Genomic DNA, 26,463 nt, shown 5'->3' on the forward strand with positions numbered 1-26,463 from the left:
ACACCACACAAATTTACATAGTGGCGAATAAAGCTACTCCACTGTCTAATTTATTTGTTAAAGCATCTAACCAGATTCTAGTTAAAATAAATTGGTTTGATTTTCCGAGCGTATCCAAATGTTTTGCAACATCCGATATATATATAGTTTCTACTCTGGTTGGTCCAGGTTTTAGAACACTGGTTTCTTCCCAAGTAATTCTATCATTCATATGTTTGATAAGATTGGTGCTTTTTTAGTCGAGTCTTATTTACATTTTGTAGTATTTTGTTTGAATAGTCAGTCAGGTTTCCAGTCTTTGAATCTCTCTCGCAGTTAGATCCCCTATAGCGGATGATGAGAACATTTCATGTGCTCTTATTTGTTTTCGGGCAAGCTTCAAAAACAATTGACGATTCGACCGGATGGATACATAAGGAATGTTTTCTTAATGCCGTTTTTCGTAATGCATACTTCGTTAATTTAAATTTCGGTAAACAAACTTGCGTGCATTTTGTTTATCTTAAGGCATCCTTCGTTATTTGTTTTTGGTAATGCTGATTTTGTTAATTTTATTTTGGTAATTCATCTCAATTATTATTATTTTTTTCTGAAATGTACCTTACGTTATTTATGTCATGGCTCTGAAATTCAGAATTGGAATTAGTTGACCGTGGAATCGAAATCAGATGAATTGGTGGAAATCGGCTGAATCGCATCAAAAACTAGATTTTTTTTTTTTTAAATAGGCTATTATGAGGTTGGCTAAGATCAAAGTGGTAGTTCCTGAGCTTTGGTGCTACCAATTCGTTTTTCAATTTTCAAAGTTCAAAACGTCGATCCGAACCGTTCAAGTTGTTCTCCATATTAAATTGTGCTTGGAGACCAAATTTTATATTTTTCTGAATTTTTTTATTATTTATTAAGCCACTTTGAAAATCGCTGATCCAACGGTGACTTAACAAATCAGTAAAATCAGAAGCCACCGTTGGATCAGCAATTTTCAAAGTGGCTTAATAAATAGTAAAAAAAATTCAGAAAAATGTAAAATTTGGTCTTCAAGCACAATTTAATAGGGAGAACAACTTGAACAGTTCAGATCGACGTTTTGAACTTTGAAAATTGAAAAACGAATTGGTAGCACCAAAGCTCAGGAACTACAACTTTGATCTTAGCCAACCTCTTAATAAAATAGATTTTTTTTTTTTAATAATCTGATTCTTTTGTAGGTGCATACAAGGGACATGCACCAATATAAATTATTTGTTTAATTGATTGGAGGATTAATTTAGATGAGACCCGCACGTGATGTGTTATCTCCAATCTTGTCTTTTGATTTTGAAGATGATTTCATGAATTGGATAAAAAAAAAATGGATGAATAACCGCAGAGGAGATTCTTCTCTTTGTTAATATTGTTTTTTGCGATTCATCTTTTCTTAATTTCGTTTTTAAAAATGCAACTTGTGTTAATTTTGTCTGGGTTATGCAACTTTAATCTTTTGTAGTAAAACCACCTCCATTAATTTTGCATCTTTATATCGCAACTTCCATTTATTTTGCTTTAGAAAATTCAAAGTCATTTGGTTTCGTTTTACCTAGTGCAACTTCGGTAAGCTCCATAATCATTATCGAGGAGAGAACTTAAGTAGCAGTAGCTGTACAAATCCTTGACCACATTTTACAAATCCCTGACAAGCACCACCGCCATTTTTTCGGAGGAACTCCTGGTTTAATTAAATAGAAACAAATAAAAATAATAATGAATAATACAGACCCAAAAAGAAACAAAAAGATGCTCTAAGCTAGAATTATTTCAGTCCTAATTTAAAAATCAGAAACTAAAAAAAAAAAAAAACAATCATTTGTAAACTTAATCACTGCTTGTTAAGCAACAATGAGAAATGAAATAGCAGGGAGAAGAAAATAATTATAATTTAAAACGCTCAGCAGAGCCAATACAAAACTGGATTAAATAAGTCCTTATCCTGATCCTCGTTCTGAAAAGCCGCCAATTAAAAAGAAGAGAGCGATGACAACAAATCAGCAGTGAAAAAGGGCTGAAATGCATATCAGTAGATCCGTAAGAAGCAAGCCAATTGCATCAAATACGTACTTCGGGGCAAATAACCCCCAGACCTGAAAAATTCATGTCAACACAAATAAATTAACAAGCAACCGGGAAGCTATTTTATCTAGGCATCCATTCTGTCGCATGATCGGAAAAATATCAACACATGGATATCATAAGAAATATCCTCTTTGTACACAACCACCGCTCCCTATGGATATACACACTACGTATTTTCAAGATTTGCAAAGCACATATGAAATACTTCTCATGTAACAGGAAAAAAAAACAGATCAAGGGCAATATACATTAATAAAATTCAAGAGATACTTGAAAAGGTTTAGTGGGTATACCATTAGATGTCTTCTTTGAATGGCAACACAGAGAATTGTTAATGTGGTCGTGATTGCTGTAATAAGGCCATAAAGTAGATATACCTGGTTTTTAGAGGAAAAAACAAATTTAAAATGTCAAATTACAAGTGCTACAAACAGACTGAAGAAAACAATCTTTCAAAGTCGCAGGTACACAGTAATTTGGTAAAAACAACCAGTAAAGTACCACTGGTAAATTTTTCTTATAGGTTCTCTTAGATGTTTTAGCAGACTTTAATTCATTAATACTCAAAAAAAGAAGTTAAAATGTACAACATGAGAGAATTACCTGAGTGAGGTTAAGGACAATGACAGTTTTGTCCCTCTTTTTACTGGAGCTGGAAGCGGGAAGACAGACAAGAAAAGGGAGGCTAAAAATGGGTAAAATGTGGGATATACCAAATGTATCTATGAAGAGCAGTATCGCCTGTCTTACTATTTTGAACTCATCAAACCTGGTATAATTCAAAAATCAAAACATAAAAAAAGAACTTTCAAAGTAAAATAATTACTATGCTGCATGACACTTGTGATCTTTGTATGCATAAAGGTTTAGATTGGAGCTTCTCACATCTTGAATTAATAACATACAATTGATATAAAAGTAGAAAGAAATAAATAAATAAAAGGGTAGAGAATGAGAGACTTACCCAATAAATGCAGCACCATAACGAAGACCATCAAAAGTACACCTGTGACAGTGTGTATGTAAGAAATGCTTCTATTAAAACCTAACTTAGGCTCCAAATACACAAGTAAAAGAGCAAAAAGGCAAATAAGTAAAAGATAACGTACCAGTGTCCAGTCTGATAAAACAGACACACGGAGAGCAGGCTCCACTGCGTCACAGATATTGGGTCCATCTTGCAGTCATCCAATAACCCTTTATTCTTTGAACTTATAATGCTCCATCCTGTCACCCAAAATAAGTACTAAGAGTGTGAAAATGTTATTACCCCAGTGTACCAGTACCAGTACAGTAAATAATAAATGGCTAAAGGGCCATCTTTACTGCAAATTATGGAAATCAAGAGGTCAATAGAATATCAAGGCATTTCTATAAAATTTAAACCAAACCAGTGCCATAACAAGCTGATATGGTACCAGAACTAATGTGAAAGGAGATAGCGTACCTGCAAATACACAGACTAAGACAGCAAAGGAGCCTTGCTTCCCAAGCAGAATCAAGATAGTTGGGATCCATGCAGCAACCATGACTAATGCCAAATTTCTAAGCCTTTGTAAAGCATCTCCCCTCTCCAATATTCCCGTGCCCCGGATCACAAAATTCAGAACCAACAACCCAAACCCAATACCGTACACCATTCTTGGTGCAAAGCTCCTTTCTGACAACCAGAAAGTCGCTATAAGTGTGTAGCTTAGCATAGATCCAATAGTGACTATCCATTTAATGCCGCTTGAATCAACTATACATGTTATGATTTTGTACGAGACGAATGCCAGTAGAACGAGGAAAATCATTGGAGAAACCTCTGAGAAAAGGGTGGAAAAATCAAGGCCTTGAAATAAACTGGGAAGCCATTTGGAATCGAAATCTGAACCAGAATCATATTTTAAGAATGGATTTGTCACTGCCTGCTTCGTCATGCCCGTCTCAATTCCAAACCTTATGAATATAATTAGAATGAGAAACACCAGATCCTGTAATTTGGAAACCGAAAAACGGATTGGCATATATTTTAATATATTGATTTTACTTCCAAAGCCTTATTTCATGCCTACACTACAAAATATTCGCAAAAAATTATAACCCTCAAAACTGAGAAAAACCTCTTTGTCTCCACCAAGCAAACTTACCATATACCCAAATTACCCTCCTCAACCACAATTTGGAGAGGAAAACAAGCGAGAGTAGCTTAAGCACAAGAAATTTAAAGGAGTGTGTGTGGGATGATACTATTGTCTTCCAGGAGTAAATTAGACTTTCAAGCTCCTCAAGGGCATGCATGGTACTTGGAAATTCTGGCATGTTTGAGGGAGTAAACAGTACCAATTGAAGAAAATTCTCATAAGATTACAATTCTTACATGTTTCTTGAATTTTCCATAGACCAACGAGCTTCGGGTACTTGCAATAGCAGTTGTAGCCAAAAGAAAGTTTGCCACTCTACCTTCTGCCACTAAATTAGAAACGGATAGAAAGGAAGTTTATAAGCACCTTCCTTAAAGAAATTAAATCATATACTCATAACCCACTTGAGTGTGAACAGTTTGTGATAAAATTCACTTTGTCTAAGAATTCCAGCTAAAAAATTCCTACCATTAGCTGGTCTTAAGCACCATCCAGCATTACATATAGAAAAACTTAGTACACTGATGAAAATAAAAAAACCATAATTAATATCCACAACCTCAGTGCACTAGAAAAAAATAGATAGGATGAATCACCCACCAGGACTCCATAACATTGCTCAATGGACCTCAATTATGGCTTTATTTATTTATTTTCATAAAAATTCAATATCATGATTTTCTTAATTAACCGAATTTCTAACTTCTGCAGTGATTCTTAGCAGAATTGAATAATTTCTTTTGAAATAAATCATAGTAGGGCAAAGTACAGAACTCACATATGTAACTATTAGACAGGAAGCTGACTGCACGAACTGCGACCAAAAAGAATGCAACATAAATTTGCAAATGGTCACTTGATTTCTCAATTTTGTTGCCATAAACATTACTCTGAGAATGCACTCTTACAAACACGAGAATGTGGCAAATGATAGAAATAATTATAATACCCAGACCAACTCCCATAAGCTTCAAGTCAAACTCTGTCCATGCAGAGCGTGCAAGTGCTGCAAAACTCAGTAAGAAATTGGAAAACCCATTGATTATGCCATTTTCAGGAATGCAAGGGCTATTTTTGGAACCCGACCAGCTAGATTGTGCTTTATTGTAAAGATCTGTGATGTGGCGCAGGTCATCAGTTGGAAATCCCATGACTGATGTGGCAGAGTAGCTGTCAATGTACCTCTTTACCTAAATTAAATAAATGAAAAAAAATAAAGGGAAAGAAAAAATAGGAGAGAAATGCCTTTAAAGAATGAAAACCGACTGCAACTTTCTGACCCACCCATGGTGTATGTCCAACTGGTACATACGAGTAATAAGCAGTATACTAATCCTTGACAAAATTCCAAACAGCGAATGGTCTTTACAGTTATCCCGTTTAATTTATATAATTAGTAGTTTATTACCAGACAACCCTGTCAAGTACAAGAACTATCCTTCTTTCTTAAAAGGACGAATAACAACGATGGAGCTGCTTTGGAGCAAAACTGTTGAATTATGGCCATGCCTTAAATTTTGCAACTTTTTCCCATTTTCCCTTTTTGTAGATAGATCCTTGTAAACATGTTATTACTTTTTCAATGAAATTAAATAGTAGGTAATTGCCTACAGCCTTAAAAAAATCTGTAATTATCTTAATTTGTTGCACCATACCTGCCAGCTGTTTATACATAGAATGTGAGCATAATTGTGTTTCCACGTCTCCAAATCTGACCTCGAATCCTCACAAAAAGCTGCGAGATACCATTGTGGGTTCCACGAGCCAGGACTTAGTGCATATAATTCTGGATTAACACGGCCAATGCTTCAGAAGGGACAATAAGAACTTCTCAGAATTAACCAGGAATTCTGTTTTTTAGCTTATACAAAAGGAATACCAAGGTTGAGAGAGGGCACAAACCTTCCAAAAGGAAAAGGAATACCAAGGAGTGCTGATATGCTCACCGCAAAGTCAAGCTGCACACAACACCACAATTCATCATAATAAAAGGACTTACACACCCTCATGCACGCACACACTGAGAGAGAGAGACAGACACAGAGAGAGAAATACCTGCTGCATGGTACTCGTACAGATGTTTTCACCATTCTGACAAAACAAAGCATCGCAAAGATTGTAAACACAGAAGTGTAGTAATAAATAACAACATTAAGCACAAACATAAAAGCCAAATACACACAAACAAAAATACATAATAACAAGCCAAAAGTTGCGAGTTCAATGAACAAATGCAGAACCAAATGGAATATTTAAAACTAGGATTATAACAGTATATCAAAGGGAAATAAATGGACATACCAAATCTAGGTTGCAGGTGCTTTGATCAAAGATAGAAGAAATAGAGCTGGGAAGACTTCTCGGCATCCATGCAAAAAGGCAAGTTTCAACCTAGAAAACATACTGTCAGAACTGTATCACTTGCGGACTCTTGAGAACGCAGGATATACCAAAGTGGGGATACCTTCAGCATATTTTAACGATAACAAAGCAATGAGTCCTTTTTTTAAGGCGAAGGATATTACCCAATGTTTCTACATGGGCATGCATGATAGTTCATTTATGAATAGGTTGACATTATATCATCCCTAACATAGAAATAGGGTCAGAGATACCAACTAACCTCCTCGGATGTGCCGCCACCATGGTCTCCATTTAGGGTTTGAGCATGGTCCCCCATCACTATAAGCATTGTATTTTCAAGATGCTTCTGGGTCTTCATTACATCAGTAACATTCTGCAAAAATTTAGCACAAGAATAAATGTTTCTGTCATATTTAATAGCCTTTGAAGAACGAAAAGAGTATTAAGAAATCCGTTGAAGTTTAGATGTTTAGAATTACATTATGTTTTCCTCAAGTTCTTTGACAACATCTTAACATTGCTGGCACTAACTAGCTGTATATATTCATGGACAACAAATTAACCCAAACCAAATCAAACACTAGAACAAAATTATTCAAAAACGTACGTACTGATCAGAAAAATGTTGAATTTACAAGAAAATGCTCCATTTTTTTCACCCCATAAAATTCCTTAACTGTGCTTACCAGATTTCAATTTGGCAAAACGCAACAAAGGTATATTTATTGCCATATATGACCTCTTGGTTAACAATATCTTACCAACTTTTATAAACATCTTAATTTCAAAATGTAAAAGGAGTTGATTTATTTACCTGAATAATGGCATTAATCTGTTCAAGCTTTTCAATCATGGGGAGAGAATCAACTCCATATATATGCCCAGCATGGTCCTGTGGCAGCACACCATCTCAATATAAGCACTTTATTGAAAATTCAAGCATCATCCCACTCCCACTTTGCTTTAAAAATAAGCTCCTTAATATCGCAAATTTGACCTTTTGATGTGACATTAAACCGATTATGGTTCCAAAACAAACTAAACTCGAACTTTACCCTCAATTGTGCAACTGAACTACTAGGAGGATAGGAATCCATGCTGATGCCTATTGGTTTAGATCTCTCCACAGGAAAAGATATAACCACGATAAATTAGCATCAAAATTAGAAAAAAGAAAAAAGAAAAAGAAGAAAGCAACCTACCACCAGCAAATCAACATTTTACAGAAAAAAAACTATTATGATAAATAGCATGAAATGACACTCACAACACCGAGGAAATGACCAATAAGAACATCCCAGTCTTCTCTATGAAGCCAAGGCTCAAGATGTTGCACAACACCATTGTCTACCTGACACAATTTTTCATGATCAACAGCACTAAATTTCTTTACGAAAAGAAGAGAGAGAAAAAAGGTTCAACAGATATAAAAGAAAAATATATGCGCCAAAACAAGAACTAATAACAATTCCCTGAACCTTAACTGACTACGTAGGAGCCTTAAAGGGACGGCAAAGCGCCAAAAAATAACAACAGGTCTGCAACAACTAGTAAGAATAATATTTCAGTTTGGAAAGATCCTTAAACTTTAACTATCAACATATAAGGGCATTTTAGTCTTTTAAGGTAGTAAATTGATGTGAATTTGAAACAATAAGTGATAGGATTTAGTTCACAGCCAAATATTACATGTATATGGCATATATTTATTACAATTAGAACCAGTGCAATGTCCCTGCTCAGTACTTGGGGAGGTGCTTTCTGCTAATCATTTAGGAAAATATTTAAAGATAAAACCATACTGTGTCAAGATCCTTAACATTGAAGGACGGGTATGGATACGACTCGTTGAAATGCTCAGGAAATAGCTGGGTCCACGTGTCATCCCCCATCATCACCACTCGTCTCCCATTTTTTACCAGCTAATTTCAAATAAACAACATTAAGTGCATATATATTCAGGATGTTACAGAAGTTTTAAAAATTATGAAATTAAACCTGATGTATCCAATTGTCTTCTTTGATTGCTGGAGCTCCAAAGCTGTTCCCCACATCAATAAATGTTGGGAGGCCCCCAGTGGTCAGCGCCTGAGAAAATATTGGAAGGCAAGATTAATAAATTAGATTAGATGCCTTCAAAAGTATAATCTTCTTTACCTAGTTGAGATCTAACTGATCACAATTCTGGCCTCTTGCAAAGTCTCCATTGATATAAACAATCAGCTGAGATGATGGTTTGTACTGGTAGCAATCAATTATACAAATAATTGAAAGAGAAAGAAACCTTGAGGCGTTGAAGGCTAGTAGTTGGGGGATCAGCAATGGCTTTAAATATTCGCGAAGAATTTGGCTGAGTTGAGGCAAGATGCTGCAATAAGCTTAGTCTATCCATCCAAGGCTTTTTCTCTGTCACAACCCCACAAAAGCACCCGAGTCAAATCCAACTCCCTTTACACTTTCCATGAGGTGAAATTCTATTTGTGCCCCTGTAAAACCTCCTAAAACCAAACTTGCATCCCTGCTGAGATACAAGAAATACCTCGGCCTTTGTAGGAGGTACAGGCGAGAGTCATACATTGTGTACATATATGCATGATGACGATGATGTTAATCACTTTGCAAGATATACATCGAAATTTGAAACGTGGTTGTTCCATCTATGCAGAAGCACAAATGAAATTGCTCCTTTTCCTTGTAGAGAGTTGTATAAAGAGAGAGATAGAGAGAGTTGAACTACCTTGGAAAAATGTACTTGGAGCTACAAAATCGAACCTGTGTATAAGTACAGAACTTGCATCAGAATGAGGATGAGCATTCAACTATTTGTTTATGTTTTTTTAATTGTACCTGAGAGCGTCCACAATGAGGATGAGGATGCGATCAACGGTGGGCTGGGTCCATCCAGGTCGGGAGGGATGGAGGTGGGGTGGAACCGGATCAGGGAAGGAGGAGGAGGAGGAGGAGGAGCAAGGGGAGAGGTGGAGGTCGGAGGGGAGGGAGGAGGCGGAGAGCTCAGTGCGGGTGAGGAGGAAGCCCCGCGTGAAGAGGTAGATTCCCGAACAGTGGAGACCCAACAGTACCATCAGCCATGTCACCCCCATCACCTTCAGGGTGGGGGCCCACCTGTCAGTCAACCGCTTCTTTCCCCTCATCCCTGTTTCCCGATCCGATACCACCACCACCACCACCAGGATTCCTATTGACAAAGAAGGAAAATTTTGTTGCTGGTTGCTGAATCAAAATAGTTAATCACTGATCACTCAGTGATCAGTGGGCTGCTGCCTACACGGAGATGAAAACAATTTTCTTGGGCCGGGCCGGGCCGATCCAGACATTTAGTCTCTCTAGTCTCTAGTCATGTTTGATTGCTAGACAATTAAATTATCTATTTTAACTTTTAAGGTAAAATAATTTAAGTTATTTTTATTTTGGAGTTTGCCATGAAATTAATTATTGATAAATGAGGAGAGAAAATAGAGAAATGAATGTCATGGTCTCTTGTATTATTGACTAATTAGGAGAGAAAAAAAAATGGAAAATGAATGTCTCTTACACAGAGTTTGTCTTAATTTGTATCATTACCATAAGAAGAGAAAATTGAAAAATGAATCTCTCTTATATCTCTTAAATAAGTGTAAAATAAGTTAATTTATCTTATTGCGTGTAACTCCATCTTACTTATTCTGTTTTACTCTTCAATTAAGTTAAAAAAAATTTAATAGTTGAGTGAGAAGTAAAATAATAGAATCTTAACTAAGCAAAATTTATCTCGTAGGGGATGGAATGGGGATCGTCAATGCCACTTCTGTTTTGATGTTGAGGATACTAACCACCTATTTCTCAATTGCCAACAAGCGCAAAAAATTTGGTTTTGGCTAGGAAAAACTCAAGATTTCTTTCATACATGGACAACCCTTGTTGATATTTTTCACTTTTCCTCTACTTTTAGTGTTGTAGAACAAAAAGGTTTTTTAGTTGTTCTAAGTGCAGTTAGTTGGACACTATGGAAGTATCGCAATGAGATATGCTTCCAATATGGTTCACCTAAAACGGTTAGATCTCTCATTCTATTGATTATTTCTGTTTTTGAATATTGGACAGGACACATGGACAAGAAGATTAAAGCAGCTGCTCTCGTTTGGCTCCCGAATGACATCAATGCAATTCCTCTACAGGTATGGGACCCCGCTGACAACCTGGCTGTGCCATATTCTGACAATGGATTCAATGAGACTAGTGATCATGGTGAACAAGCTCTTAGGATGGTGCCTTTAGACAGGGGTATTGGGTCTCCAGTTGAATGAAGATGACTACAATCATTTTGTGTTTTTGCATCTTTAGGTGGTGTTTATACTTCAGCCCAAATGTCAGTGGCTTAATCTTAAAAAATTCTTCTCTATTTCTGTGTTGTGGTGGGCTCTTAAATGAAGAGCGTTTATCTTTGTTTGGTTTTTGCTGCCTGACCTCTTAGGAGATCAGTGAGGGTTTCACATGCTTGACTTGGCTGTAATTTAACCTTTTGATTTCATGAAAATGAAATGGGCTTTATTGACTTTTTTCAAAAAAAAAGAAGTAAGCTCCTTACTCTACTTCTTATTTCACAATTAAACATGACAAGTAGGACCGGCAATTATTTTTACATTTCTTTTTCTTTTTTAAGATATAAAATGTCTTTATGTGCATTGAAATTAAGAGTCGACTGACTGGTACTAGCTGCAAATGAGATAATTATATGTTGTATTTATAAGAAGTAGACATAAATGTAGTTCTTTTGTCTAGTTTTTGGAGTAGAATTAGGGTGGTCTTTTTAAGTTCACTAATTTTTTTGTTTGTGAATTTAACTCTAAAAGCTATTGGATTAAATTTAAATGATGAATTTGAAATATTGAAACTCATCTACTTTACGAGTCATCGATGCGTCTACATATGAAAATTTTCAAATTTCAAATTAGTTTTGTATAGAGTCAAGTGGTAAAAAAAAATAAAAAAAAATAATCTATTAAAAATTAATTTGTAAACTTTCTAATTTGACCGGTTGATTTTATATTAAATTAATTCAAAAATTTAAAATTTCACATGTAAATATCTCACTTGTAAGATGGATGAATTTCAACGATTCAAATTTGTTATTTCAATCTGATAAATTTTAAAATTAAGTTCATAAAATAACTCGGTAAACTTAAAAATACCCTAATTCTACTCCTAGTTTATCACATTCATACTTGTTTTTTCATCTACTTTGTCTTAACTGTTGTACAAACTTTTAAAAAAGTTCACATAAATTAGTTGAGGATTTTTCATCTACTTTGTCTTAACTGTTGTACAAACTTTTAAAAAAGTTCACATAAATTAGTTGAGGAGAAATATCACACCAAATCGGTTGTGACGGAATAAAATCATATATTTTTGTCATAAATCTTTTTTTATGAATAATTATATGAATCTCTCCATTCTCATCCCCCATCATTCCCTCATCTCTTAGACAGTTTTTAGAGATGTTTTTCTTTTTCTTTTTTCAATATCGTCCACATTTTTTACGATCTATGAGAAATTTTGCAAATCTAAAATCACAAACGTATTCTACGTAATTTTATCTTTCAAATGAGATCTAAGATGACATACATTTGGGCTCATCGTCACACAAGTATTTATACCTCATCGTGCAAGTATTTATCCCCAATCGTGAACCTCGCATCTCCCCATCTCTGAAATAGATTTTACTTTCATAAACTAACTTAACTAACTAGTTTAATTAAATTTATTCAAAACACTGTGGTCTTCCAAGTTTAATTAAATTTATAGGTATAAATACTTAGAATATAATAAATTAATACTTACACATCTAATTTGATATGACTACATGGGGAGACCACTCAAACTACATGGAGAGAATAATCATACACGTTATTAGAGGTGAGTTTTTTTTTCTTTTTTCAATGCCGTCCACATTTCTCATGATCTATGAGAAATTTTGCGAATATAAAACCATGAACATATTCTACGCAATTTTATCTTTCAAATGAGATCCATGATGACATACTTTCAGGTTCATCATCACACAAATATTTATACCTCACCGTGCAAGTATTTATACCTATACTTGTAAGTATTTATCCCCAATCGTGGACCCTGCATCTCCTCATCAACCTTCCCCAATCGTCCCTGCATTAACCTTTCTCTAACAAAAATAGTTGACCATATAGGTATAAATACTTCAGTGCATAGGTATAAAGACTTATAATATTTGATATTAATACTTTTAAATGTCAGCAGTGTCATATGTGGAAAATACTAGGTATAAATACTTAGATGATGAGGTATAAATACTTGTGTGACGACGAGCTCGAAAGTATGTCATCATGGATCTCATTTGAAAGATAAAATTGCATAGAAGACGTTCGTGATTTTAGATTTGCAAAATTTATTGTAAATCGTGAGAAATGTGGACGAGATTAAATAAATAAAATTGGAGGGATAATAGAGGAATGAGAGTGGAGGGACAATTATCGGGGCTCTTTTTTTATATAACGCAACCAAATTTCTTTTTTTTGGATATCCAGTTAGAGACGCAACCAAATTTATTTATAATGATTAACGAACACTAGAAAATTTGGCATATTTGTATTTTTTTTTAATGATTACGAAAATATGTGCTCGATATTACTTTATTTATGATCTAATTTTCAATAAATTTACGTAATTGCATACTCAAGAGTATAAATTAAATATTTTTAGCAACTATATATGTAGTATTTGTTTCTTTTGGTATTTATAGTTTACAATTAACTGTATCAACATATTTTTATACTCACACTGTGTTGAACTAATATTTTATATGGATGAAATTTTATGTTTTAACATAATTTTAACAACACCACTGTGTATAGTTTTTCGGGAGGATATAATGAATTTCCAAGATAGAGAGACATGAGACTGCTTTCTCGTACTAAACTGAACAGCACCTATTTGTTTTGCACTTGAAGCGAGCTCTAGCTAGCTATTTGTTTATTTATGGAGAACAGAGAAAGTTGGGCCATTTTATATACGAGATGTCATGTATCACTTACCAGTATCCATCAAAGACCTCTAGTTTACCGTAGCTGCTTCACTAAATAAGAAGCAATCAGATTAATTAATTCACCACCTCTGGCGTTGCGTTGATGCAAGTGCCAGCGGTGTGGATGTACGAGACAGAGACAGAGACGTCGACTCCTCCGTCGATGGCTCAGATGTCATCGACATATCACCCTCCCTAGCTTGCCTCGAGATCTACAAGTGCTGATCTCAGCACCGCCAGAACCTCAGTCATCATGGGCCGTTCATTCTTGTAAGGCCGCACACACCGATATGCCACTCCGAAGACAACACCTAATGTAGGCCGGTCCCAATGTGGACCCAGCCTCGGGTCCACAATAGACTCGACAGCCGTGGAGCCATCCCCGACTCCACCCTGATCTGTCATGGCACATTGGGCAGTGTGCACAACTGACTCTGCACCGCCAGACGGAGTGGGGACCACGGCATGCAGTCCTGTTACAAGCTCAAGAAGGACAACGCCGAAACTGTACACGTCAGCGGATTCTGACACTTGGCCCAGAGCCAACCTCTCTGGGTCCATGTAACCCATGGTGCCTCGGACCTGAATATAAATATAAATATAATTGCATGATTCTTTGTGTGATTAAGCATATATTAATTAGCTTGTGATGAATATACTAATTAATTAGTAGATTGACATGAGATACATAAGGTAGCATGAGTGCATCACAATAATTAATTGCTGCAATTCTATTATTTCGGTGGGTTGCTTGTGATGTCAGCCTTACTTAATTCTAAAATTTTATTTACTGATCATGCTTCCCAAGTCCCAACTAAGAAAAATGATTTTCTATTCCATTACCTCAGTAGATAAGTGTGTTGCATCGCTTGACATGATCCTTGACACGCCGAAGTCTGACAGCTTCGCCACGCCCGACTCAGATAGTAAAACATTTGTCGGCTTCACGTCCCGATGAACCACTGCACCGCCAGGGAACTCATGGAGGTACACCAACCCCTCTGCCACATCAACCGCAATCTGAAGCCGCCTGTGCCATGTCAGCTCGCCATGAAACAAAGCACGCGATAGGTTCCCTCCCGGCATGTACTCATATATCAATACGTGGTTATCACGGTCATCAAGGCAATACCCAACAAGTGTCGTCAGATTCTTATGTCGGAGCTTGGCTAAGACCTCGACCTCACTGTAAAACTCGGCAATCTTTTTTTCTCGATAGATTCTTTTTATCGCAACATGCTGCCCGCTAGGTAGTTTTCCTAGATATACCTTGCCGGCTCCACCTTGTCCCAAGAGGAGACTGCTATCGAAACTATTTGTTGCTTGCTTCAACTCTGCTTTTGTGAAAATATACAACCCCTCGGTTGGGAGCGGGGAAGATGCTGCCTCGGGGAAAGGTGTGTTGGATTTCTCTCCATCTGAGGTCGTAACAATTCCATCCGACAAGCGGTGGCTCTTCCAATTTCGGTGCCTTGAACGGTAAATGGCAAGATTAAGAATAACAATCAGGACAACTGACACTAGCCCGGCTGCAGCAGATCCTGCTGCAATTTTGACAGTTTGGGAGTGACCCGATTTGGCCGAGCGAGAACCTGACACAGAAACGGGTTCTGCCCCGAGAGGCGGAGGTGAATCAGATGGTATACCTAGAGCATTCACATCCTCTAGCACTTGAACCACGCAAAGGACAAACGAACGAAACCGGGGCAGAGACGGGTAAAACCGCGACCATACCCCGATCGTGGCAGCCATGCCGCAAGCAACATAATCCTTACTCCTTGATGAATCCAAAAGTGTGAATGTCGCAGATATAAGAGTGTTCTGACATGTTGAGCAAGCTGACTGATCAGATAAGAGGTCCGGCACAGAACTCGAAGAGCAAAACCGTGTGGTGTTGGAGAGCTGAGACGGTGCAGAGGAGAGGATGGATGAGAGCGGGCCAAAGAGACAGGGGCGTTGCCCTGCGGCAATTGAGGGGGAGTCGGAGGAAAGAGAGCATGAGCCGTTGGATAGCAGGAGGGAGGGGCGAGCGAGGCCGCGGCGAAGGAGAGTAGCGGTGAAGTTGGAGGAGCATAAGGCGGCAGTAGAGGGGGGCAGGAAGGCGATACCAGTGAGGTTGGCATGCACGGCTGCCGCATAGATGTAAGCGGCTGTGACAAACCAGCAGCAACTAGTGGCCGTGGGGTCAGTAGCGTTTGCATAGCATTGTGGGGGGATCATACGAGAGGCACCATCAATGTCATAGGGGCATACGGCAGTACCAGAACTGTTCGTTGCTTCTGCCGCAGATACGGTTAGTGATGCCGGTACAACGAGGAAGAGGGAGAGAAACAGAGCAAGTGATGCCATTTTGTAAGGCTTGAGAGGTGAGGGGACGGAATGATGGGTTATGTCATTTAATTAATTTATTTTGGTGTGGTGATTTCACTGGTAAAAAGTGGCAATTATTAATTATTAAGAAGAAGAAAGGGGAAGAGGGTAACACTAAACAGTGTGATGGTGAGAGGTAGTTGTAAGTTGTTGACTGATGGGGTGAGTATTTCACAGTTGACTTTGTCTGAAGAAGATTGAAAAGGACTCCCAAATGCTCAATTGTTAATATAAATGTGTAAAGGAAAATTCATGAATAATGCCTACAGAATTAAATAATAGTTCGTCTGCAGTATATGTGAACTTGTTAATTTTATAAAATTTAAAATTACAGATTATTGTTTTTCTTCAAATCTCCTCTCTTTGTATGGTGCGGTGCGTGCTTATTTTAAGTGATACCATACCATAGGTCCATAGCAACAACCAACAAAAGCTGGAAATTGAACATAAATTCAAGTGCTTGCCGACCTTAACTTAATAAATGTAGACTAATATGAAGTCAACAAATTCATTGACTTGGAAAAAAAACTTGCCACCGGCACCAACTGCCAAATATGTGTATATTTGGTTTGGGCACATGTTGAACAAATATTTTGTTTATAAATTCTGGCTCCCAAGTCCGACAAAATAATATTTTGTATCTTTTTGCTTAGATCGCTAGTTATGGTCAAAGTTAACATGATAAAATGATTAAATGTCTGAACAGAATAAATTATTCTATTTTTCTAAAATTTTGATTTTTCAACAAAATAATTCCCTTTCGCGATTTTTTTTTATTTTTATTTTCGATTATTAAAAAAATCGGTTGTAATTTCAAATAATGTTTTAGTGCTCCACCTCTGTCTATAAAATACAAAAAACGTTCTGCCCGTCTCTACCAGCCTCTCCTTGTCTCTAGAAAATATACACATATTTGGCACTATTACTACCATCATCATCATCATCATATAATATATTCTTCGTTTCACATATTCTCCCCAGCCCCAGGTGCAACAGGAGGGAAGGCCCACAATAAAAAAAAATTTTAAAAAACAAAAAAAAGAGCGAAAAAAGATGAAAGCCCAGGTGTAACAGGAGGGAAGGCCCGCAAAAAATAAATTAAAAAACAGAGCGAAAAAAGATGAAAGCCCAAGTGCAATAGAAGGGAAGGCCTAATAAATTATAAAAACAAGTACAAAAATAAATATGTCAGAAGTGGGATTTGAACCCACGCTCTCTCACGAGAACCAGAACTTGAGTCTGGCGCCTTAGACCACTCGGCCATCCTGACTTTTATGCTATTTGGATTCTACTTTTTTATATATATAAATAATAATATTACATGCTACCGTCGCCTTCATTAACTGATAGTAAATTCTGGTATTGTTGCAATGTGAACCGTTCCTTTTCTATAAATCGGATGGTCGACATAGTAAATTTTTTGTATTCTTCGTTAAATTTAATAAAAACAATTGTGATGGAATTGTAAAATCGTTTTTTACTGTTATTTTTTTTTCATTTGTATTTTTTTTTCAAATATTTTTTTTTAATTTTTCATGAATATCAATAAAAAATTATTTTCATATTCTATTCAATATTATAATATTTTTTTTAACTTCCCAATTCTCATCCGTTCGATTTTCATCTTTGGTCGATGTGTTTCTTATATTCAATCTCCATGTCATCACTCTCATCCGAGCACCACCCGAGCGCCGCAACCGCCTCTCGACCGTGATTGTTCGCTCCTCCCTCCGTCTGGCGCACCAGCGAACGATCTAGTTTCTTTCAATTGAGTTTTCTGTTGTTATTTGCACGAGATTGCGCAAATCAGAAAGCTATTTTGATTTGTAAGTTGTAACACATTTAATAGGGACAAGGAAGCATGTGTAATATTATGTATCTAAAAGGGTTTAACATAGTAAAATAAGGCATACTGGTAAAAGGTTAAATTTGTTAGAAAAATGAAATTTTTAAGTAAGTGAAACTTGATCTCTGTGACCAAATAATACATCCTACCATCTATAATTCTCAGTTTCTCATAAAGAGGTTTATGTGGCTGGAAGTTGGAATAGGATAATAAAAAAATAATACAGGAGAGATTGATAGGGGTGTTGCGAGAATCGAACTCGCGACCTCTTGCACCCAAAGCAAGAATCATACCACTAGACCAAACACCCGATGAGGTATAACTTTTGGGTTTTCTTTTTTGATGTTGATTCTGTCATTTAGAACATGTGCATAGTGCGTCACATTAAATAAGATAAATTACGATTAGAATGAATTTACAGTTCAATTTTAAAATTATTGAAATGAAATTAGAGAAGAAACTATCCTAAAACGATAGATAATTTTTTGTTTGTAACAAATCATGTCTAACCTGTAGTAACTAGTAAGAAATGAGGATTGAGGAACCACAAAAAATATTAATTGTGATTTATGACAGACAAGACTAGAGTAAAGTGTTGGACCAGTTTTCTTTTTAATTTTGGATCAAAGTGGGCCCAGTTTTAAGCCCAAAAAAAAATCAATCTCCAGACTCCAGATAGATATCACTATCATATAAACTTAAAACAACAAAATTTTCTTATTTTGGCAATGCATATTGATTATTGAATCCATGTGTAAATAAATATGGACAGCATAACATCTATGATGGTTACAACAGTAGATGAAATACATTGAAATTTAGACATGATTTGTTATTTTTTGGGGGCAAATTAAACTTCTTCTTTTTTTTTATTTTTTGAGCAAAACATGATGGCACCCAATACAGCTCAAAAGATGCATATCCAGGAGGGGGGACATGAATTATAAGCTGGACCAATCTTTGCTTTGTGTAGGAATCCTAGGCTTTAAATTTAATTTAATTTAATTTAGTTTAAAACAAACAGAAAAATGCTCTCCAACTACAAATCATAATTGCACTTGAATAGGATTTAGCATTGCACCAATAAAATGCTCTCCAACTTGTCTTCCAAATCAGCTATCACAAAAAGGAGATGTTTTCCCCACTTGAAAGTTAGAAACTATATATCCATCCTAAAATTCTCCTTAAATTTATTTTTATCATTATATCATTATTATTCTTACGTCATATTCAATGCATTTTTTTTTTTTTGTGTTGTATCAATATCAATAGCATGTACAATATATATTTCTTAAATGCGTATCCTCTGCATTAACTCAAAATGAAATATTTCGAGCTAAATGAATCTCAACCGTCTGATTGTAAACGAAGTCAATTTGGCCACTGCCTACAAGTGAGTCCTTTAATATTAATGTGGATCTAGTCCGCACGAATCTTAAAACAGATCGGATCGGATATTCAAGATTCATTAACTCAAAAAATTCCCTTTTTAGTTAATGCAGATGATACAGATTCATATTTCTTTCCCTTACCTCTGGTGTGCGTGTGTATTCTTTCATTACCTCCATAATTGAATTTTTTTATTTTGTTTTTGTCCTTTAATTTTTTTTTATTTTTACAAAAAATATTACTATTAGTACTAGGCTTTCTCACAAATAAAATTATATGACACCCATTAATCTAGCTTCTTTATCTTAATTTTCTAGTTCCACCTTTGACGTCCATAAATATTTTGAGTTCCTCTATAGTTCAAGAAAATTAAAAAAAAAAAATTTGTGTAATTTTGGTTATTTAAAAAAAAATATATAATTCCTCACTCTTTCTCTATTGATGTAGTATTTGTTTAATTAAAATAACAAATATATTTTATCTTATTGAATATTACTGTATATTGAATTGAGTCATCACTATAATAAATTTCGAGTTCCATCCATGTATATACTCTTATATATACTTTTTTTTTCCTTTTTATTTTGGATGTAGTTGAGATAGTTACATGAGGAATTAGAATTATAATAAATTAAAAGAAAAGGAGAAAATTAACAAGTTGTGAGGAATGGATTGCTAAGCACATGAGAGGGTTATTAAAAGCAAGCAAAGAACAAGTCAAGAAATTAAGAGTACAAATAGAATCAGCATGAGAATTGATGATAAAATAAAAATGAGATTTTTATATTTATGAAATTAAGTAGAGATGGAGAGCATGAGAATCGTGGGAAATTAGTAAAGTAATATAAGAGCAGTCAGCAGTGTAATTGCAACATGTAATTGTCGCTAAGTGTGGTCTGTGACTCTGCGGTGGGGTGTCAGAATTCAGATGCTGCGCACGTGTGCTTCAAATTAATTATTCATTTAATTTAATTAATTAAATAAATCAATCAGCATCCCACACCCCTCCTCTGTAGTCTGTACCATTGCCCCCCCTTTCTATTGTACCGTTTCAAGGAATCCTATGTCTCTCTCTCTCTCTCTCTCTCTCTCTGTTTCATCTACAATCAAATTGAACTATCTGTTACTGTTACTGTAACAGAGGGAACGGACGTTAATTCAATAACTACGCCAAACAGAGCCTTAATGTACACACCATTTGTAAGAGGGATCTGACCATTAATATCCATCGAGATTAGCAAGTTGTCAATTCATCAACAACTACATTTTTTGCACTCTTGGTGGAAGAGGTTGTGGGTTTGAAATCCAAACGATAATCTTTTCTTTTATTGATATTTATTTTAATTTAACATGTACACGCCTTAATTTGTATACAAAAAGTTCACACAAAAAAAAAAAATTAAATACACCTTAATTTGTTATTTTATTAACAAGCCAATATTTATTTATTTTAAATTTTTATTGATACAAAAACTTATTGAGAAAGGCTTTACTATTTGTCTACTGCACGAGGGACAAAAAAATGTGGTCCTAAAATTGGCTTATATATATATATATATATATATATATAGATATATGCTCTCAACATTGGTGAAATGCATATCCCACAATCCCACATACATACATTTTTGGTTTTATGTTCTTGTCGGCTATAATAAATTCATGACCTAAAAAAAGATCCAACCAATGGATTCATTCAATGTTCTTTTCTTTTTATTTTTGTTACCTAAAATACCTTTGTTATGTCAAATGGTGTGGAATTAAAAATTAAAAAAAAAAATTTAATAACATAAACTACGTATATATACGACAAGGAAATTATATTGATTTTTAAATTTGATGTAAGAGTTTCTCATACAATGATTTAATTATGTGAAAGAGGGAAGACATACGTGTCCCATCAAATTACCACAAATATAAAAAATAAAAAAATAAGAGAAGGAAAATTGAGGTGGCCACAATCAATCAATCGTACCACAAATTATTATTTGGAATTATTTGGAACTCATGTAACCCTTTTTTGTTTTTTTCATAAGAAAATCTTAATTAGGAGCTTTAAGTAGGAGTTTAAACGAATTGGATTAATTACATTTCGTTTCGTTTGTTTAAATTGTTGATTTTAATTTATTATAATCAGTTATAAAAATTTAATTCCTAACTACTTAATTATAAGATTAAAAAAAAAAAATCCATACAATCCCATGTAACTTGTATGGTTTTTTTTTTAATCTTGTAATTGGACAATATCATTTCATAATTTCTCAACTCTCTCCCGGCAGTATTTTTGCATCCAATGCAACATAAGAGGAGCTTAAATGCAAAAGGAAAAAAAAGAAAAAAAAAAAGAAAAGTTCGACATAATTCTAAAAAAAATAATTTAATTAAAGTCTTATTGTATTCGTCAGCTATTATAACTTGATTCACTTTCTTTTTATTCTAATGCACCAAATCGGTGCATGCGTCATAGATAGAGCCGAATAATGAACTATTCGAGGCTATGGTGCTAGTTATATCATACTTAATTTAGTTTGTTACGGTTTATATTTTAATTTTCAAAATTTAAATGATTGATCCGAATCATTTATTACTATTGTTTAGTCCGTACTTTGCTACGAATTCAAAATTTAAAATTCAAATAAAGAATATAAAAAATGAAAGGAAATCAGATAAAATATTTTCATCTTTTTATAATTTTTCTTTATTCAACAATGAAATTGACTATTTTTTCTTTATCTCTCCGTTAAATAGAAAAGTAATTATAGTAAACAAACATGTTAATTACCTTCTTATTTTGTTATAATCAATGACATAAAAAGAAATAAATAAATATTTTCAATTAATTGCTTTTATGTCAATATTCATGAGAAGAAATTGTAAGAAGAAAATAAGTATAGCAAGAGTTCTAAGAACTAAATACAGATTTCAACACAATAAATTCCAATACATTGTCACATAAAATCACAATTGCATAACATTTTTTTATCTTAATTGTTTAAAATTCAACGAATTAAATCACAGCCGTTAACGGATCAAGACATCATATGCTTAATATAAGAGTAGAGATAATATCTATATGAAAATGTACTTGAATGTTAAAATCTATATTATTACTACGTTCTTACATAGGTAAAAATCAATTGATCTAAAGATTTTGAATAATTATATTGATCCCCTCACCCCTGGCCCCCCATTTAACCCCGCACTCTCTCTCTCCAAATTAACTCCCTAAACTGCCTTTTATCCCCGCATTAATTCCTTTAAGAATTTTCATTTATCCCCGCATTAATTACTGCCCTTTAATAACAATCTCCGCATTAATTAACAATCCTCACATTAATTATACTGTCCTCTAATAACAATCCCCGCATTAATTATACTATCCTTTAATAACAATTTCCGCTAATAAATATTTATCTGTTTATTGATGTTCAAAAAAGTATTTATCATTTTCTGACAAGTATTTATCCTTATGTCTGAGAAGTATTTATCATTGTCCCTGACATGATAATACTTTGATTTGATTAAACATTACTTATTGACAAGTTCAAGAACAAAGTTCAATAAAGTATTTATCGTTGTTCTGACAAGTATTTACGATTATATATGAGAAGTATTTATCATTGTCACAGATGTTTTACTGTAAGTTGCAATTATGGCTGAGAAGTATTTATCCATGTAACATAAACTATTTATCATTATGTTTGACAAATATTTATAATTGATATTTTACTGAAAGTTGCAATTATGTCTGATAAGTATTTATCCATGTAACATATAGTATTTATCAATGTATCATAAAGTATTTATCCTTATGTCTGAGAAGTATTTATCATTCATATTGTACTGAAAGTTGCAATTATGTCTAATAAGTTTTTATCCATGTAATATAAAGTATTTATCAATGTATCATAAAGTATTTATCCTTATGTCTGAGAAGTATTTATCATTGGGTGAGGGGGTAGTTTATTTAATGGTCCCCAGTTGTGCGGGGACAATCCAGAAAAAAAATGAAAATTTGTGCGGAGATAAATGACAAGTATTTATGAGGGGATTGTTTATTTAATGGTTCCCAGTTGTGCGGGGATGATTCAAAAAAAAAAGGAAATTTTGTGCAGGGACAACAAATGGATTGATTTATTCTTTCCTAAATAGAGATCATTGCATAGGGATTAACACTTTGCAAATTCACGATAAATACTTTGATGCTTCAAGTTAAATACTAACAGTTTCTGCGGAGTATTAATTATTGAGCGGTCCCCCCATGATATTTTTGGCAGTTTGTGCGGGGTTTTTTGCGGGGATAGACCTGCGGGGATTGTTATCATGATCCAAAGATTTTAGACCATTTGAAAGTAGTGATTTTTTATCAATCTAAAAAATAGTAAAAAAATTATAAAAAGTATAAAATTTGGCATTTAAGCATATTTTCATAAGAAGATCACGGTGAACTGTTCAAATCGACTATTTTGACTTTGAAAATAAAATATAAATCTATAATATGGATCAAAGCAGTGTCGTAGATAACGATATGCGGTCGTCAGACGGATGTGATATCGCCAAGCGATTAATCGGTATTATACGGACAATTTAACATTTTTATTAAATTTATGCATATATATAATAATTTATTAAAAAAAATTATTTAACTCATTAAACTTATCAAATAAACTTAATTCAACTTGTTTTATTATTATAACATGACATTACACTTATTTGTTTTTAACACATAAATATTTTACATATGTAAGTAACACATTTATTTAATGAAATAATAAATTTGAGAATTAAGCTTTTTCAAATACTAATAACGTATTATTTGAAATAAATGAAACTTTCCAATATAAAATCACTAAATTTAATTTATGATAACAACTTAATTTTGTAAATGAACATGTCGTACTATTGAAAAAATACATCAGTAAGTAAGAAAAATAAATGGTATATAAATAATAAAAAAAAACTAATCAATTTCAACGTAAGTAAGAAGAAAAAACATATATAAAAAATATTGAATGTATATCCAAATACAAATAAAACTACAATACATGGTTTATAAACCTTATTATCACACACTGTCACATAAAAAAAAAAGCAATGTGAAAATAAATATTCACTGGAATAAACGGAAATAAACGGACAATTAAACGGTAAGACAGCCGAATCGGAAAAAAAGGCCGATTAATTGTTTTCATCCGCAAACAAACATCCGTTAAGTGTATTCGTAACTATTTAGCCGTCGTTAACGATTAAACGGACGTTAAGACCGTTTTTAACAACATTGGATCAAAGTGCTATATGCATGATACTGTTACCTCACTCCTACTCAAAATATTAAGTAACGCGCAACGGTAGTACAAAATTAATTTTTATTCGAAAACAAAACAAATACCATAACTAAAGATTATTGGAAAAATGATACCGATCCATTTTTTAATTTAATTATATTTTATTCCTTTTTATTAATATTAAGCTTATGCATACCTTGTTTTTATCCATACGGATTCGAATAATGAATAAATTATTGAATAAATTGATAACTTATATAATTTAATCCAAAAATATAACACACATGTGCTCGTATGTTTATTAGAGCAAAGCTAGGTTTGATAAGCATAACTTCAAAATCTATTAAATTGATTTCAATAGATAATTCAAACAATTGAAACTGGTCTATTTCATGAGTGTTGCATTTACATGTAAAATTTTAAAAATTTCGAATTTATTCAGTACAAAGTCAAACAGATGTATGTAACATTATAATTTTCTTAATGCCTTTATTTTTCATCATATTGTAACATTATAATTAAAAGTTACCTTTATCTCGTTATTTTATATGATACATATTATTAATTAAATAATTGATATTAAATATAAACCAATTTTATCATTTATTATTAGTTAGAAATATATATAAAAAAAAGTTGGATAAATCAATTTTATCGTAAATTATAAAATAAAAAGTTATATTCAATGTTATATAAATCAATCTAATAATTCCACATCGAAATAAAAATTTATGACGTATAATTTTATATTTACTGATAACCCGATAGAATAATAGTTACAAAATAACTCTCATCTATATCCTTACCAATAAACTAATATAAAGTTATTCTAACCCATACCAAATTACCAATGTTTATTAAGTTAACAAAAAAAAAATCAGTATCTATACCTGTATAATACAAATTAGATAAAAAAAAATCACTAACATGTCTAATCATATTTAGAAAAAAAGAAAAGAAGAAAAACCACTAGTCCAACCTACTAGGCAAGAAGGGACAAAAGGGCAAAGAAGGATGATTGCTTTATGAAAGAGAGATATGTCATATTATTATATTATATAATATATTAGGTCGGTCGGTGCAGCCTTCCTCAAATCTTTCATGTGATACCAATTAATGCTTCCCCCTTTTCTCACTTTTATTTCTTAATTAACTTCAAATCTCAATCATCCCTTTCTTTTACATCCAATCGGACCATTCAAATGATACCAACAAATTTTATTTATTTTTAAGTCCATGCAATTGCAAATAATGTGGTGTGTTTTAAAAAGGGAAATAATTAAAAAAAAAAGAAAAATAATTTAACATGCAAAACAATGATATTTACAAATATTGTTAGGTAGACCATACACATCATAGGATTTCATAGGTTTAATTAAATATATATATATCGTCCTCTTATGTTTTAACAACAAATAAATTAAGGATAATTGCAGATTTGAAAAGTGACTTTAGTTGGTTTAGGTGGGCTCAATATTTGACTTTTTAGATAATCTTCCTTTTTGTTAAATTTAAATTTAAAAAATAAAAAACATGGATGGCAATATGATTTCAATTGACGAGTTAAAAACTTAAGAAAGAAACTGTGTTATTGGAATAAAACATAGGAAAAATTAACATAATAATTAAATTGGTTGAGACAGAAAAGCATCTTTGTATTGTCAGGTCACCAGTCTAGAAAACCCAAATTCACCGCCATTTGAATTACACTAAAATATGCATATTATATCAATTAAACAGCTAAGATTTATCTTATTTTTATGTCAAAAATATCAGGTAACGTTCCTTAAAACATATAATAATAAAATTGCATTTAATAAATAAAAATGTTAAAATATTCTCTTATGAATGTTCTCATTTTTTTTCTTTCAAATTGGCATACTATTTCTTGCAAAAAAAATCACCAATTTCTAATCC

The 26,463-nt window shown here is 33.6% G+C and overlaps 2 protein-coding genes and 2 non-coding genes across 7 annotated transcripts; all 4 read right to left on the minus strand.

Moving 5' to 3' along the window:
- Positions 1-1,727: 1,727 nt before the first annotated feature.
- Positions 1,728-9,797, minus strand: LOC144562893 (Alkaline-phosphatase-like family protein). Of its 4 annotated transcripts, none has more exons than XM_078312234.1 (20): positions 9,447-9,797; positions 9,337-9,371; positions 8,884-9,005; positions 8,598-8,687; positions 8,402-8,521; positions 7,867-7,950; positions 7,414-7,491; positions 6,859-6,972; positions 6,537-6,626; positions 6,291-6,326; positions 6,138-6,193; positions 5,891-6,041; positions 5,014-5,425; positions 4,472-4,563; positions 3,557-4,085; positions 3,219-3,336; positions 3,074-3,115; positions 2,713-2,878; positions 2,403-2,486; positions 1,728-2,117 (listed from the first exon to the last, which is right to left on the minus strand). In XM_078312234.1, exons 1-20 carry the CDS (start codon positions 9,749-9,751, stop codon positions 2,022-2,024), a joined length of 2,820 nt encoding a protein of 939 aa, XP_078168360.1. In that variant the 5' UTR covers positions 9,752-9,797; the 3' UTR covers positions 1,728-2,021. The 4 variants fall into 4 exon arrangements, with proteins under 4 accessions (XP_078168360.1, XP_078168363.1, XP_078168362.1 ...); XM_078312237.1 differs by having other exon boundaries at positions 8,884-9,117; positions 9,447-9,786; XM_078312236.1 differs by having other exon boundaries at positions 8,884-9,120; positions 9,447-9,720.
- A 3,906-nt stretch (positions 9,798-13,703) lies between these two features.
- LOC144563049 (putative receptor-like protein kinase At5g38990) lies at positions 13,704-16,005 on the minus strand. The gene is made up of 2 exons (XM_078312415.1): positions 14,500-16,005; positions 13,704-14,238 (listed from the first exon to the last, which is right to left on the minus strand). Exons 1-2 carry the CDS (start codon positions 16,003-16,005, stop codon positions 13,852-13,854), a joined length of 1,893 nt encoding a protein of 630 aa, XP_078168541.1. The 3' UTR covers positions 13,704-13,851.
- A 1,207-nt stretch (positions 16,006-17,212) lies between these two features.
- On the minus strand, positions 17,213-17,296 carry TRNAL-CAA (transfer RNA leucine (anticodon CAA)). The gene has a single exon. It is a non-coding gene; the product is annotated as a tRNA-Leu (tRNA).
- An 814-nt stretch (positions 17,297-18,110) lies between these two features.
- Positions 18,111-18,182, minus strand: TRNAP-UGG (transfer RNA proline (anticodon UGG)). Its single transcript has one exon. It is a non-coding gene; the product is annotated as a tRNA-Pro (tRNA).
- Positions 18,183-26,463: the final 8,281 nt, after the last annotated feature.

Source organism: Carex rostrata, chromosome 12 (assembly GCF_964058835.1).
Source record: "Carex rostrata chromosome 12, lpCarRost1.2, whole genome shotgun sequence".
NCBI lineage: Eukaryota > Viridiplantae > Streptophyta > Magnoliopsida > Poales > Cyperaceae > Carex > Carex rostrata.